The sequence below is a fragment of the Acipenser ruthenus genome, chromosome 24 (genome assembly GCF_902713425.1).
Source record: "Acipenser ruthenus chromosome 24, fAciRut3.2 maternal haplotype, whole genome shotgun sequence".
In the NCBI taxonomy this organism is placed as follows: Eukaryota; Metazoa; Chordata; class Actinopteri; order Acipenseriformes; family Acipenseridae; genus Acipenser; species Acipenser ruthenus.
The window spans coordinates 22,427,265-22,442,489 of record NC_081212.1 but is presented as its reverse complement, the minus strand read 5'-3'; the positions used below and the strand labels follow the sequence as shown (position 1 = coordinate 22,442,489).

The 15,225-nt window shown below is 35.8% G+C and overlaps 2 protein-coding genes across 2 annotated transcripts in view; one reads left to right on the top strand and one right to left on the bottom strand.

Moving 5' to 3' along the window:
* LOC117429278 (protein unc-13 homolog B-like) overlaps positions 1–10,139 on the bottom strand; it is a 43,519-nt gene extending 33,380 nt beyond the window's left edge. Inside the window, exons 1-6 of the mRNA XM_058998733.1 lie at positions 9,997–10,139; positions 8,952–8,981; positions 6,782–6,881; positions 6,407–6,524; positions 6,174–6,297; positions 4,069–4,142 (exon numbers count right to left, since the gene is read on the bottom strand). Coding sequence (XP_058854716.1) covers positions 4,069–4,142; positions 6,174–6,297; positions 6,407–6,524; positions 6,782–6,881; positions 8,952–8,981; positions 9,997–10,018 — 468 coding nt within the window. The 5' untranslated portion in view covers positions 10,019–10,139. The remainder of the gene's footprint in view (positions 1–4,068; positions 4,143–6,173; positions 6,298–6,406; positions 6,525–6,781; positions 6,882–8,951; positions 8,982–9,996) is intronic.
* A 3,861-nt stretch (positions 10,140–14,000) lies between these two features.
* The window catches only part of LOC117429433 (WD repeat-containing protein 72-like), a 65,807-nt gene continuing 64,582 nt past the window's right edge, over positions 14,001–15,225 (top strand). The window contains exon 1 of the mRNA XM_058998729.1: positions 14,001–14,137. The gene's annotated coding sequence lies outside the window, so the exon portion shown is untranslated. The remainder of the gene's footprint in view (positions 14,138–15,225) is intronic.

Below are 15,225 nucleotides of genomic sequence, written 5' to 3'. Positions count from 1 at the left end.
GTTGTAGCTACAAAGGAGGTGGAGGGAAGGAGCAGGAAAGATACTTCACAACAGAAGGAGATTCTAAACGACTGAAGCAAAACGATGAGGGAAGAAGAGGGACAAAGATATACAGCTACAATACACTTATATGTGTCAAAGCCTAAAATGACTATGACTGCCCATATATGACCATCTTTGAATCTTAATTACTACGTGTTAGTTAAACCCAACATACATACAGCCACACAGTGGAAAGCCCCAGTGTTTTTATAGTATAGTGGATATTTTTACACGTACAACCTTCTGATATTTAACTGTATTTTCTAACAGTTTCAAAACATGTGTGAAATTGTTCCCAGAATAGAATGTGCAAACTAACACAGTTTCTTAATGAATTAAAGTGATAATTACTTCTTGGCTCTTAGCTCCATAATTAATGAAAAGCATGGCCTTCACCTTATTTCTTTGTAAAACAACAAAGGAAACATTTACCAGAAATAGCTCAGTGACTAAATGGTTACATTTTAACCCACTTTTATTGTTGTAAATAGAGGTGTGGTGCCTAATATTAAAGTGAAGTCTAGCAGGACAGTGCACACCACTACCGGTATGGAGTTGAGTTCACAAGACATAGAAAACACAGGGTCTGATTTAAAGATTTACAACCAGTTGCTCACAATGGCAAAAGGATTAGTCTTTTGGTTATAAGCTGTTTCTTCAATGAGACCCAAGAAACTGCTTTCTGTAGCTCAGCCAATAGTACTGTGAAATTGTACAGTTTGTGGAATGACTTCTTATAACATATTATGTCCATGTAAACTGAGGCAAGCAGTTCTGAAGATCCAACATTCATTAACTCAAATAAAACCGCACTCCAAAATTAAAATACAGGTCAATATCACAAAGATTAGGTCTTCAGAAAACATATGCTAAGGAATTCCCAGACCAAGTTTACATAACAACAAAACAAAACAAAACCAAACGAAAAAACCACACACATCATATTGGATGCCAGGAATTAACTGAAGCTCCCATCCTATCATACAGACAGCGCCTCCAGCTCATCCTTGGGTCTAATTGTAATATCCTGTTACATGTGTTCTGTATGATTCTCAATTGTTCTTTATGCACTGTTTGCTTCTAAAAAGACTCCTGAGGACAGATTGTGAGGAAGTGAGCCGGGCTAGAAGAACATTGTGCTGTGCACTGAAGCCCATTGGTTATCAGTTGTGCCCTGAAGCCTGTGCAACACCAAAATGGTTCATCAGCTGAGGAGTGTGTTTTGCTTTCATTTTTGCTGGAATAGTTTGCAAGAACGGCAAGTTAAGATGTAAGCAGAAATAACAATCGAGGGTCACACAAAACACTGTATGATATGATATAAAACAGCTCTGAAATGAGTATGTGTCACAAAGACGGCCGGAGTGGGTGGCGTCAGACCAGATGCAGGAAATAAACAGACAGAGATGTGTGGTTTGGTGAAGCTGAGCTAATGCTTTCGCTCAGCATTTAATAAACAGAACAGAAAATAAAAGGTTTGAAACAACAAAACACAGCACACGGCACTTGAGGCCAAAATAAATAGACGAACAAAACGGACTAGACAGTGCACAGACAGACGAACAAAACACGGTGAGCAGATTGTAACTATTATTCTTCACACAAATACCTCCGTCTCCAATCCCGTTCTCCACTCACCGAACACCCAACACCGACTGAATGCTACGTGTCTCTATATATACTGTTGTGCTGGGATTCAATTACTAATTAATTATTCACTTGAATCCCAGCACGTGAATTAATTCTGTGCAACCCCGTGCTCACATATTACATTTAACAAGCACGTGAAGTGATTTGTGCCCTCCTCGTGCCTAAATACAAATCTACACTTTTTTAAATACACGTGAAACACAGACCCGTTTATATCCCGTGTACCAATGACTATACACCAACATTAACACACGCACGCAACATACAACACATAATATGCACACAGGGGCGGGGCACATTGCCACAGTATGATATAAAGCATCCCTTTAACCAGAGTATCTACACTCTATATTGAGTATCAGGGTTAATCCTGATTCAGCCAGCAGCCAGGCGAGGCAAAGCAAACACTCTCAGATGAAAGGTGAGAGAAACACAAGTACACCCATGTTTACAAACTGTTGGCTAGTACTCCTAAATCACCATGCAAAGTACACATGTTTACTAAGGCTACACAATCAGGATCAGATCAAATATTTACTGTATTATCAAAGTTGTTTTCTTTTGCACCCTTCTGAAAACTTGACCCCACTCCTCCATATACAGTATAGCCAATACAAATCAACCTGGAGCACTTTTGTCCACTGAAGCCTTACACATCATCATACTTTGAGACATGGTCTTAACAAACCCAAACACTGCAGGCTCTTAGAAACACAAAGAACATTGTATTATCCAGGCATGTTTAGTACATTTCACAATACCTCACAATAGTACCGGTAATACCAGATCAGTTATGACAGTCTACAACGCTGTGCACAAACACGATTTTCCTGATATGATCACATTCGTGACAATATCAAAACACAAATCTGGACCAGGATGTGGGTATGTTTTCCATATCAATGTACTGTGGTGAGGAAGAGGTAAACTGCAAGGGATTTTTTTTGGTTTTGTTTTCGAATCCAGGGCACTGTACAGTTCCTGTAAACTTTCTTGAACAAAGGTTCGAGTTTTATTAGGTAACCCTCTCTAACTATTACATCTTTGAAACTAACTATTACATCTTTGAAACTAACTATTACATCTTTGAAACATTACATCTCCTATGTCAACTGAAACAGTCCACAACCAGCTCAACCGTTATGAAACTGCTTCAGAAATGAAGTAGAAGAAACATTTTTGAGGCTGATCATACCGATACTCACTTTCAATTGATGCCATGCTATGCTATACAGCCTTTACAACTTCCGTTTTGAATGTCTGTCCAATAATAATAATAATAATAATAATAATAATAATACAAAACATTTCAAAAAAAGTTTAAAACAGCACTTTGTGAGAGTAATGCATGAGAAATAGGGTACCTGCAAGCTGGTTATATTACAAACATAACTAGTCTTTTAAGTATTCAGACAATATAAATACACAGGGTTTCTGGAGCGCTTTCCTAAGAAATACCATATGCTCCAGAGAGATTGCATTGTTGAAAGCAGTGCTACTTGTTTTTACTCCTAACTAATCAGCATTATTGCTGTTTTTTTTTTTTTTAATTCCCTTAAACAAGGGTTTGAGTATAAAATCGTGGTTGTTTTCCTGGTATTTTGGCTGGTCCTCGGGCTCCAATTTTGTCATCGCCCCCCCCCTTCCCTTCCTTCCTTCCTTCCTTCCTGTCAAAACATTTCTCAAAATTGCTAATTTCATTTTTTTTTTTCCCTGTGCATTTCCTACTGGTAAATGTCCACCTGTTTCAGAGGCATGTTTCACAGCTTTATACAGGAGCTTCAGTGCTTTTTCTACAAACTCCTACCACCTTAAATTACCAAGATAAATTACCTGGAATAATTGACATCACTTAAATTCAATAATTTAAACGCTAGAACCTTAAGTAATTCATCAAGCATTTAAAAAATGATTCTGAACATACTGTGGTGAATCCAGCCCACTTAAGGTGAAGATAAGCCACTGTGACTCTGTAGACGGTCCAGGACTGTATACTGTTGTGTTCAGATATTAACTTCAACAAGTAATTATAAACACATACAGTACAGGGCCTGGGCTCTGCCTGGATCTCAATCCAACTGAGCATGTCTGGGATGAGTTTGAACAATGCATTCCTCATTACAATCATCTGCATAAAATATCAAAGACCGAATGAATGAACATCCCTGGAGACACATTCCAGAACCTTGTGGAGTCTATGCCACATCATGCCAAGACTGTGATCACTGTAAGCAGCCCAATGTAGAATTAGCTTTCTTGTCAACAATGTTGTTTTAACAGCAGGTGGCACTGTTCAGTACTGATCTCTGCAGACATACACAGCATTAAGGGAATTATACAGTACAGTATTTAGTAATTGGCAAAAATTTAGCATACCTGCTCTGTGCCCTCATCTGTGTTTAAGCTTTGAAGTCGTTGAAAAAGGAAATGTGCTTCATCTTCAGGGATTTCTGAAAAATTAGAAATTAATTCATAGAAAATATAAAAATCAATAGAAATTTCAACAACAGTAACCAAGCTTAATGGTAAATAAATATATAAATAATTGCAATGGCTAAAAAAAATATTGCTAAAAAAGCTGAGCTTTACAAAACATATATCTGTTTGTTTATTCTGCCAGATTCAGTGACAACTATGCACTAACGTGTTCAGCAGCATTCTAGAGATGTTAATGGCCCAGAAATTGTGAATACAAACATGTAAATGATGTATGAGATGATGCAGGAAATCCTGCTTTGTAGGATACTGGAAAAATAGTTTGTTCTGAATTCCTCATGGTGTGTAGTATCACCAACATTGCTCTCATTAAAATAACATTACAACCACAATGTATTTTCAGAGTTTTACAACTAATATACCTTTGGATAATTTAGGTACCTTACTGATAATAATACAATTCATGAACACAGAACGTAAGCACAATAATTGTATTCAATGTATTATTATATTTGCAATTTCTTATACAGCTGTAAACAATTCAAATGAGAATACAATGGTCTCCCTGTATTATATTTGTTTACTACTCCCCCCCACCAAAAAAAAATGAAATTGGGTTAAAGCAAAACGGTACACCTTAACTGACAAACGAAGCATACCATAAAACATGTTTTATTTATTTTAAATAGAAAAAGAAAACCGAATATTAAAAATGATCAATATTCCTAAGTTAACTCCAAGTGAGCTATGCGTTCCATCCTAGGCATTCTTTAACAGATATACAATTTTTAAATATTTTAATAAAATAGTATCAAGGCAGTTGTTATAAAATTGGTATTAATTCTGTATCTGTGTCATCAGAAGTCACCAATGGGAAACAGCCAAACTCAGGTTGCCCTGGAACAGGTCCAAGCCTGCAGGCTGACCGTCAATCATACAGCATGCAGTCACTTCAACCAGATTGAACTGTTAAGACTGGTAGTCATAATGGAGGCTCCTCCTTCAAGAGAATACGTGTTGCTCACTGTGGACAACATTCCATTACAATGAAACGGATCTGATGTGCTCACATCGAACAATGCACTGTTCTCGCTCCTACTGGAAGCAGTCTCAAAGTTTCCTGATCGTCTCTGATAAGTAATAATAAAGAAGATCATCAGGAGCATTTCTAGACTTTGAAGAAGTGAAAATAAATCGAATTTGATATCCACAACGAGACAGGTTTATCAATGTCATTAACACAACATACTCGTGTATTAAATGTACACCAGAAAAACTAATGTTGTAGATGTAGCCCACTCATTTGAAGATGTGCAGCATAAAAAAGCTGCTACCTTACACATTGAATCAAATGTTGGCTCTGTTGGTGTTTCCTCTAAAAAGTTCTCACCACTGTGTAAAAAATATAAACTTTTACACAAAGCTTGAACTATCTGGAGACTGGCTTTTGGGCATGCAGGGTTCAAGGGAGCAGGAACAGTGTGTCCCTACAGCTGTAAACAAACCGTTTCCAGCACTGTCAGTTTCCTGATAAAGCACACTGCACAGAAGGCTAATTTATAAAATGGAGCAAGCTAATCCACAAGAAAAAAACATGGTATTTTATGAATAAGTAAGAATGTATATATGTAAAGTAGCTCCTCCAAGTTAACTCATTCTAAAACTATTTTCTGCTTAAAGCAACAATTGTTAGGTTATCTTGAAAGACTGGCATAGCAATCTTACCTGGTTTTGCCTGTATCTTGATGTATAGTCCAGAGTATAAAATAATACCTCATCTACTATAACCAATAGGGGAAAATCATGTTAACAAATAGCTAGTCCTATAAAATAATGAGCTTGTCACTGTATCAACATGTATGATAGGAGGGATGAAACTTATTTAGAATATAAAGGATGTATGATTTATTACAGTTTTCCGGTATTCTTTTTTTCTTTATTCCATGTTTTTAAAAGGGCAAGACTTTCCCATATTCTAAATGGAATGCAGCACAGCATTTTCTAATCAAGGAATAATAACAATAAAAAATAAAACAATTGCCAACCTGCAGGTAATTCATAGTAGATGTCTAGTAAGATTTCGTGTAGTGTAGGATTGTCTGCACCACAGATTTCACCTTCATTCATGAGAACATCTGAGTTTAAAATTCTCCATTCTCCAGGTCCTTCCTATTGGAATTACAAAAATATAAAAGATGAAGGGGGTTTTATGACCTGTCACTGGATTAATTACATTATGCCAACAAAGTCAATAGCCAGGAGCTACTGAGAAACTCACTGCATCAGCACGTTCTACGGTTTTCAGAGGAATCCACACAGTGCCTAGTAGCGTGTCCCATATTAATCCTTTGTCCCACACTTCCACGGTAAGGCCCCTTTCTAAGTCACTTATTTCGCTGAAATAGAAAATGATTATTAATTAGTCATTTAGCAGACACTTTTATCCAAAGTGACTTACAGAGATTAGGGGGTGAACTATGCATCAGAACTCCAATGGGACCTCAGTTTTACATCTCATTACTTGTCAGGTAAGCTCCAAATACAGTCATTCCTGTAAATGTCCTTGCCTATATTTGCAGATACCTCAACTGTATTTAGATTAATACTGTAAATACACTTATCCTGTCTGCACTCACATACTTTAAATACTTACAACATGTAGTCCTGTTCCCAACATGGTTCGCTTCCTCTTTTGGTTATAGTTGTGCTCTTCAAATTCTGAACTTTTAGGATAACATAGCTGTTGAATTTATCTAAGAAAAAAAAAGTATTTCAATTAATCATCAACTTTTTGGAATTTACAGTTTAGAACTGTTTGCATTAGAAAAAAAGCAACAAAAAATTTCACCAATATGATTAACTGCCTTAAGGATTCGGTCCATCTTGGTGCCACTGTCACCATAAGCAGATGACCAAGTAAAATGTTCCTATATATCCCACCTTTGCAGGCAACAATCTGTTCACCTCAACATACATCGATGTTCCTGAAAGTAGTTTAACTAAGGAGAGGCTTTTGAGCAAAACATTTGACAAGTTCACAGTATGAGAAACAGGAAGGGCAGTCTCCACCTGTTACCCTTCGCTTTCAAGTTCTAATGTATGTTTCAGGTTATCTTAGAATTTAAAAGTAACACTGATTCCCTGACAATGCAGTTTAACTTAAAACCTTAAATACAGCGTGAGGCCAGAATGACTCAATATGCTGTGTTTTAAGCAGGTATGACATATTATTTTACTTTGGCTCAACCAAGTTTCAAATTTATTTAGAAGCTGCTGGAATCCTAAGCTTCCAGTCCATTAAAAGCAGCAGGTAATTTTTCATTCATTCCTCGGAGGAATAGATTCATATTTCATAAGCAATTAGTCTTATTTAGACCACTGGTGAGCTAACAGCTACACTTGGCAAAGCACCAAACAGTAAATACAGAGAGTTTTAATCTATTTGATTTTCATACTTACTTAGGCTAAGTTTTCCACTGGGAAATACAAGCCTTCACTTGGTGCTGAAATAAATATTTACGTTTCTAGATCTGAACTTATGGGAACCCTAAGTTGACAAATGTTTCGGCTTGTGCCTTCATCATGCAATGCCTACCCATCAAAAGGGCAGGCTACACTACCAAAGTTAATGAAGGCAGAGACTAGTAGACAAGAACATTATTAGCCATAAATGTTTCCCTGATTTAACATTTAACAGAGATGCGTTTAGCGTGTTTGATACATTGAAATTCACCAACACCTGCAAACTTATTTAGTAACTTAAGGACAACCTAGCATGGCATTTTCAATCCCCAGTGTAACACTATCTACACAAGAATGTGAGCAAAAATCTGAACGCAAACGTTTATTACAGCTATGCTTTTCAAAGTACCATGCAAATGTAATCCAATGTACATGATATGGGAAGCTTTGAAAATTCTTAAGTATTGGAAGCCCAGAAGGTTAATTCTGGTGTTTGTTCAATGATTCATAGTTCATTATTTATTTTTATTTTTTGGTTTGTTAATAAAGTGACATTTACTGCAGCTACTTTTAATAGCACTCTTAAAGAGATACAGTTGATGTAGCAACATTTTGCTGGCAAGGAGGCCAAGCTGTGATAAAGTCAAATAAAAAATAATTTATTACAATAAGTCAGGGTTATATTTTTTATGAAATATGTTATGTGTGTGTGTAAAGCTTTACTGCATTGCATTCATTTCTTAATTTAATCTGTTTGCTATCATACCAAGAAATACTTTCTTATAAAAGTATACGAAATGCTGGGCCCCACTTTATTGATTAAAACAATGGCCAGAGTGCCAACAGAGAGAATTTGAATACTGAGTTTATGATTTAAATTTGGTCTTAATACCAATACACACACACACCTACCTACTTTAACATTAGGGCTAGGGTTAAAACCATAGAAGAATTGTGTTTAGGGTAATTAATTTCATTTTTCAACACTCAATATTGTTGAATAAAACCTATAACCTTTAGAGTGCCAGAGGCAATCTCACTCACCATCAAAATGTTTCGGTGGCCATTACAAAAACAGGATAAGTTGTATTTGAAGATTCTTGTATTTGAAAGAATGTAGTACAGGTAGTTGTACACTGGCCTGTCTTTCTGCACCAGGTAAAGAGCATTACCAGTCTTTTTGCACATATGTCATAAACATCTTTAGTGTGTTAAATTATTACAGTAGCTGTCCAGCCCAGTAGCGAGTTTTTACTGTTTTAGTCTCTCATTACACCAATGTGCTGCATCACTGGGCTGCCACACCAACCCCAATGCAATAATTATTCCAGATGAAATTGAAATAAGGAAGTAAAACCTACCTGCGGGTCCATGCAGCATTGCTCTTTTAACTATAACAAAGGGGGGAGGGGAAATTAATTGTCAGTGATACAACTCCGACTTTACCACACAAACAAAACTGCAAAGATTTATCATCCTCAGTCAACTGTGGATATACAGCGTATACAAACTTTTCAACATGCGCTTCTTTCTGCAGGATTTCCTGTGCTACTTAGGTTTAGAAAGTCTGACAGGAGCATTTTTTTTTAGGAACCATACTAACAAATGTTTTTGACAAGGATTGAACTGCCATTAAATCTATTAAAATACTACATAGACCACATGGGATATTGTGGCGTGCATTAAGGAGTGTACTGCATTTAACATAGCTGTGCATTAAGGAGTGTACTGCATTTAACATAGCTGTGCATAAAATTCTCAACTTTAAGAAACAGTTTTTTTTTTTTTTTTTAATTAACCGTGGTAAATATGCATGTCAATGTTACGGTTTCTCCTTTCTTTCCCACACTTGTATAGTTTTATGTTTAATATGCGTTGCTTTGAATTCACCATGGTACAGTTTATTAATGAATAAAAACATGTTTCATAACATTTTCAAATAGAACAAAACTGCATGTGCAAAATACCAAATCGACTTCTGATAACTGGTCATTTAAGCTGTACATTCGTGTGAATAGTAATGATGATGATATACGCTTAGTAATGATCGTTAGACTTCTGTATTAGCTTAAACGTTTACAATTCTAAATAATATCATAGTTGCATAAACAGGTGCAAAATGCACACCTGTGTACAGTCAAGGCAACTACACAAGTCCGACCAACACACTCGCAGGCTCCGCGCTGAAATACCTAGTTATTTAAATGATTTGCATAGCCTGGTTTGCCCCTTACTAAAGAAATATACAGTAACCGTTTTTGTTCGGGTTTTTTTTTTTAGTAGCAGTTACTGTCTGACGATTATTATTATTTTTTTTAAAAGTTTGTTTCATCATCTGCTGCAGGACTGATTTTTTTAAAATTTATTTTTTAAACGAAGGCAAACAATACCTGTACTTGTACGTACCTTTCACGCAGAGTAATGCCATTTTCTTTCCAAATTAGATTCCCACGGCTTCTCGCCCGTGCTTTTTCTCCGATGAAACAGTAAAACTATTCTTGACTTCTGTGACAGCACCAAAACATTTGAAATCCTTCACACTGGCGAACTAAAACCCCTGCTGTAGGTTTAGTTTATTACAGCGTATATGCAAATTGAACAGCTGCATTTGCCAATCCTGTCAGTGCAAACGTTTACTTAGCAGAATGATAGAGAAGAGCAGCGGGTTTTTTTTTTTTTTTTTTTTTTTTTATGAGATACTATATCAGATGTTATGAAGGTTGGTCATGGTGACTATTAAGAGTTAACTTCATTATGGTACTTTATTTAAAGCTTTTCTTTCTGTGTTCCAAGTCTTTATGTTTTCTTTATGTTCACGTTCCAAGCACCACGTTAAGTTTCCTATCTATTTCATGACTGTGCGTCTATTTTATAATGCATATATGTTTTTTTTTTTTTTAAGTTTTGGCAGGGCAACTTCTCAGATTTCATAGAGTTCACACAAACTGTTTTAAAATTTCCAAAAATTTAAATAAAAAATCGTGACCAAATGGGTTTTACACAAAGAAATGAAAACAACAGTAGTTAATAATATTTTAACATAGAAATACTCATATTTTGTGGTGTGTGTGTGTGTGTGTGTGTGTGTGTGTGTGTGTGTGTGTGTGTGTGTGTGTGTGTGTGTGTGTGTGTGTGTGTGTTCTAAGAAGCAGCCATATAGGGTTTAAAAAGGGGCTAGTGCCACGCCTGAATATTTCACTATAGTTATATTTGGGACATTATGAAGAAAAAAATCTCCAAAGAAAGCATGTGACACTTTCATTTCTGCTGGCTCTGCTGGTCCATCTGATATATTAGAAGTTAATTTAATATATATATATATATATATATATATATATATATATATATATATATATATATATATATATATATATAATGATAATGGAAAATGCTGGCAAATTAATCAAACCAATAAATGTGAAAGGAAAACCAGGTGGCAATAAAACAGGAGCACAACATGTGTTATAATTTATCAAACTAAAGGGTACAATACTTCATCTGTGTTCTGAGAACAAATGTAATGGTATATTACCAACAAAAAAAACAACAACGTATGAGTTGTTTTTTTTCCCCCTAGTTACATACAGTTTAGATCTGATTCCTTCCAGAAAATGGCCTTTTACCATGGCACTTGTTTCAAAGTAGGTCTCTGAGAACTAATGAGTGCCGAATACTTGTTAGTGAGCCACACTGACTGGGCAGCAGCACTCTGTAATGAGTGACGAATACTTGTTAGTGAGCCACACTGACTGGGCAGCAGCACTCTGTAATGAGTGACGAATACTTGTTAGTGAGCCACACTGACTGGGCAGCAGCACTCTGTAAGTGAGGGGGTAGTGGCAAGAGTAAATATAATCAAATGTATTGCCACAATGTTTGAAATAAGTATGCGTTCTGTTGCTTTGATACTGGGCTTTAATACATTATTATTTTGAACTTGCAATGAGCTTATCTGGAGAATCCTAAATGCCAGGGTTGAATAGCCTTCATCATTCCATTGTAATCATGGACCATACGAGTAGATGTGGCTAAAAGGTCACGTTGTCACTTGATTTGAATGGAAGGAGGAAGCGTAATGTATTTAGTCCCAGCATTTAGGATTCCCCAAACAAGCTCAAAGCAAGGTTATGCCAGGTAAAGGCAGGTTAAGATTACATTGGCATTGCTATAAACACCATAAAATAGCAAGGAAATGTAAAAAGAAAGAAAGAAAGAAAGAAAGAAAGAAAGAAAGAAAGTATCTTAGTAAGGTACTTTCAATTCTTTATAAAATTGTGGGGAAATGCCTCTTATTGTAAATGAAATTGTATAGTGAATCAGTAAATGAGACCGTGATAATGCAATGCAAGATATTACTTTCCTGTATGTCAAAAGCCAAAACACAAGCTTCAAGCTCACACTATTATGTAGCAGTTTTAAATGCCCACAGTGCAGTGATGTATTGCTTCTGGCATCAATCTCTACCTGGAAGAAATGCAAAAAACGCAATGAAAACAAAACAAATTAAATGGCTAAGTCATTTCTCCACGCATGGATTTTTTTTTCATTATTCACTTATGAAAATGAAAGTTGATCCAGTATGATTTTGAGCTTCTACTGGTATTGTTAGATAAACAAGTAGTAAAACATGTCTTATCTGCTGTAGTAGTAAACTTATTTAGGACAGAGAACAAATACAAAATGGTTTACAGACATAAAAAGCATTCTAGTTGTATCAAGGAACATTTCCTTTTAGTTTATGGTTGAATTGTTATGTTTCCTTACAGTTTTAGTTGTTTACAGTTTTAGCTGTAGGAATGCACCCTACTCTCCTTCCTCTTTGAAACCTCCTTGCTCCGATGTACATTGCATTATATATGCAGATAACATTTTGCTAAAAAGCTGCAGAATCAGGGCAGTTATCATGTTCATTATGTAAAGCATAACAGACAGGCAGATACATCAGGGCACGATCAGCTCATACAATAAGCATAACAGACAGGCAGATAGAAGGACATGATCAGCTCATACAGTAAGCATACCAGACAGGCAGATAGAAGGACATGATCAGCTCATACAGTAAGGCTCCCAATGTTTTTAACAAGGACCCTAAAAAAAACTGTAAGAGTCTAAAAGTACCCTTTTAATTCAGTACAGAATAGTGCAGCTCATTTGTGTCAGGCGGCTCTTATTATTAAGTATTACCAAGCCTTCGTACAGATTTCTTTGTGTATAGATAGACTGTAAAAAGTCTTGTAAATACAATAGACATCCTTTAATTCAAATTGAAGTGATTTTTGTGTAGATAGCTGCCCTAGTAGTTTGTAAAGTGTATACACTTGTGATTCGGCTGACATCACTGCCTTCATGCACAGTGGTCAGTGATGCATCTAAACAAACAAACCCTAACATGTTAAGCACTGTAATATGTGCTGCTGGTTTCGTATATACATGTTGTTGATCCTATTAGAATATAGTACTGGTATTCACCACATCATACACTGTTATATGTTCAGCATGCTTGTTAAACTGCAGATACTGTAGAATGAGTCCATGCCATCTTTAGTACAGGGCTGTAATAAATCAAAGTCTAGTCAGTTGCAACAGGATTGCTTTGTGGTGCCTAGTCAGAAACATGTTTAAAACTCTTATTACAAACGAATCTTGTCAGACTCAAAGATGCTTTTTCTTGGTTTAATGTGTGACTTATCATTCACTCAAGAGTGTGTCTATCCTTTTTGAGACACATTTGAAAATATTTACTCACAAATATAGTGACTGCAGGATAGCAGAAATATGCCTTCACTTGGAAAAAATGGTTTTCTTTAAAATATGTTTTTATTAGGAATAATGATAATATAAGGGAGTCAGTGATATAAGAAATGAAAATACTTCACATGCACGGATTCTGAAGGTATTCTGAACTAGATAATGTTGGGCCAGGTTTAAAGTGCTACAGTTCCCTCTAGTGGTCATGTTTAGTCATTCATGTACATTTTATACGTGTATATTGCAAACTATAAATGCATACATTACAATACTGTTCCTTTTTTATGCGTTTCTTCATTTTTTTTTAAATAAATACACTTCAAAGAGAGCAAGTAATAATATCTCATTCATAAGTGGTATTGTTTTAGTAATTTGTAACGTTTCTATATTCCCGTAAGTACTGTATAACATTTCTGTTAAGATGAGGCCCCTGCGAAAAGTATAGAACAGAATATGTGAGGCCGTCTCTCACTTACCGGCAATGTAAACAAACAAAATAATGTAAAGAAGAAGAAGAAAAAGGCTACATCCATGACATGCCCCCCGCCACAAGCATGTTTACAAAGCAGCAAGTAACGATGTCACAACCACCACAGTGGCGGTATGCGGTGGTACAGAAGCGGTGTTATTTGGAATTGACTGGTTTATAGTTGCAGGAAGAACAAGTATGGTTACAGTTTTAGTTACACGTCCAGTTTCACCTAGCTTTAGGTGCTTCACAAAAGAATTATTGCTTGATGTGCAATTTGTTTGGTTTAAACCTCTAGCCATTTTAACTTCCTTCTAGAGCTCTACACAGGTACGTGAATATTTTCTTGGAAACCAAAAAGCGTCCAGTATATGATTGTTCATCTTTAGTTGAATTAGTTACATTTTAATTAATAGTAGTTTTTAAATGTACAGTTATATTTGCTTTTTAAGTACTGTTGGGATGCAACCTAAGCCAAGGTCAATCACCTACAATGGACTGGTGATGTAGATCATCTACATTGATGTCGAAACTATTCAGCTTTATTCAGTTTCACGCACCGGTAAGATCAAATAAACCCAGGAATGCAACCCATATAATAAGAACTCGAGCTACTGTAACTTCCAATAACCAGTTATTTAAGAAAATATGTAAGGAAATATGTGAAACTGATATTATACATGAACAAAAAGTTTCATAATTGTAAGTAAAGGATTCCGTGTAATGTGCTCCCAGTAGTTTGGCGCACAGTTTAGTAAATGTGTTTAGTACATGTGTCACTGATGGTGCGGGTTATACAGTCATTTCCTTGTAATTCCCTTCAATTTGAACTGCGTATTAAAAGCTTTGTCGCTGTATTATTTTATGCGGAATTTTTCTTTTATAAAAACCTTAGAGATTCAATACAGAGAGATCTCAGCTATACAGAAACCAGAAAGATCAATTTAAAGTCGATCTGTTGTAAAACTTCTGCAGTAAGGTTTATGTTACCTAAATAGCATGTCTTTGATTAGGTTTCAGTTCTATTTGATAGCTTTCTGTATACAGTTTACAGAAATTGATTTCATGTGTTACAGTGCTTTTACATCTGTATGTGTAGTTTGACTATTTATTTATTTAGTTATTTATTTTAATTAGTTACATATAAGGTTTGGAAAAATAAATAACACCTGCCGTGACTGTAGTGGTTAAGCTTTATAGGTACAACAATACACCACACTGTGTTTGAATAACACATTGATCAGCCAGGAGAGGGGTAGCCCATTCACACAAAATTGTGTGCAGGAGATGTTTCAGTCCCCCCAAAAAACATTTAAAGGCTTAGCTCAATTGATAGACTGGAGTAGTTGGAAAGTATTTTATATAAAGCGTTACAATTCTTCCACTTGTTAGTACACATTCAGCTGCAATTCTAAAAG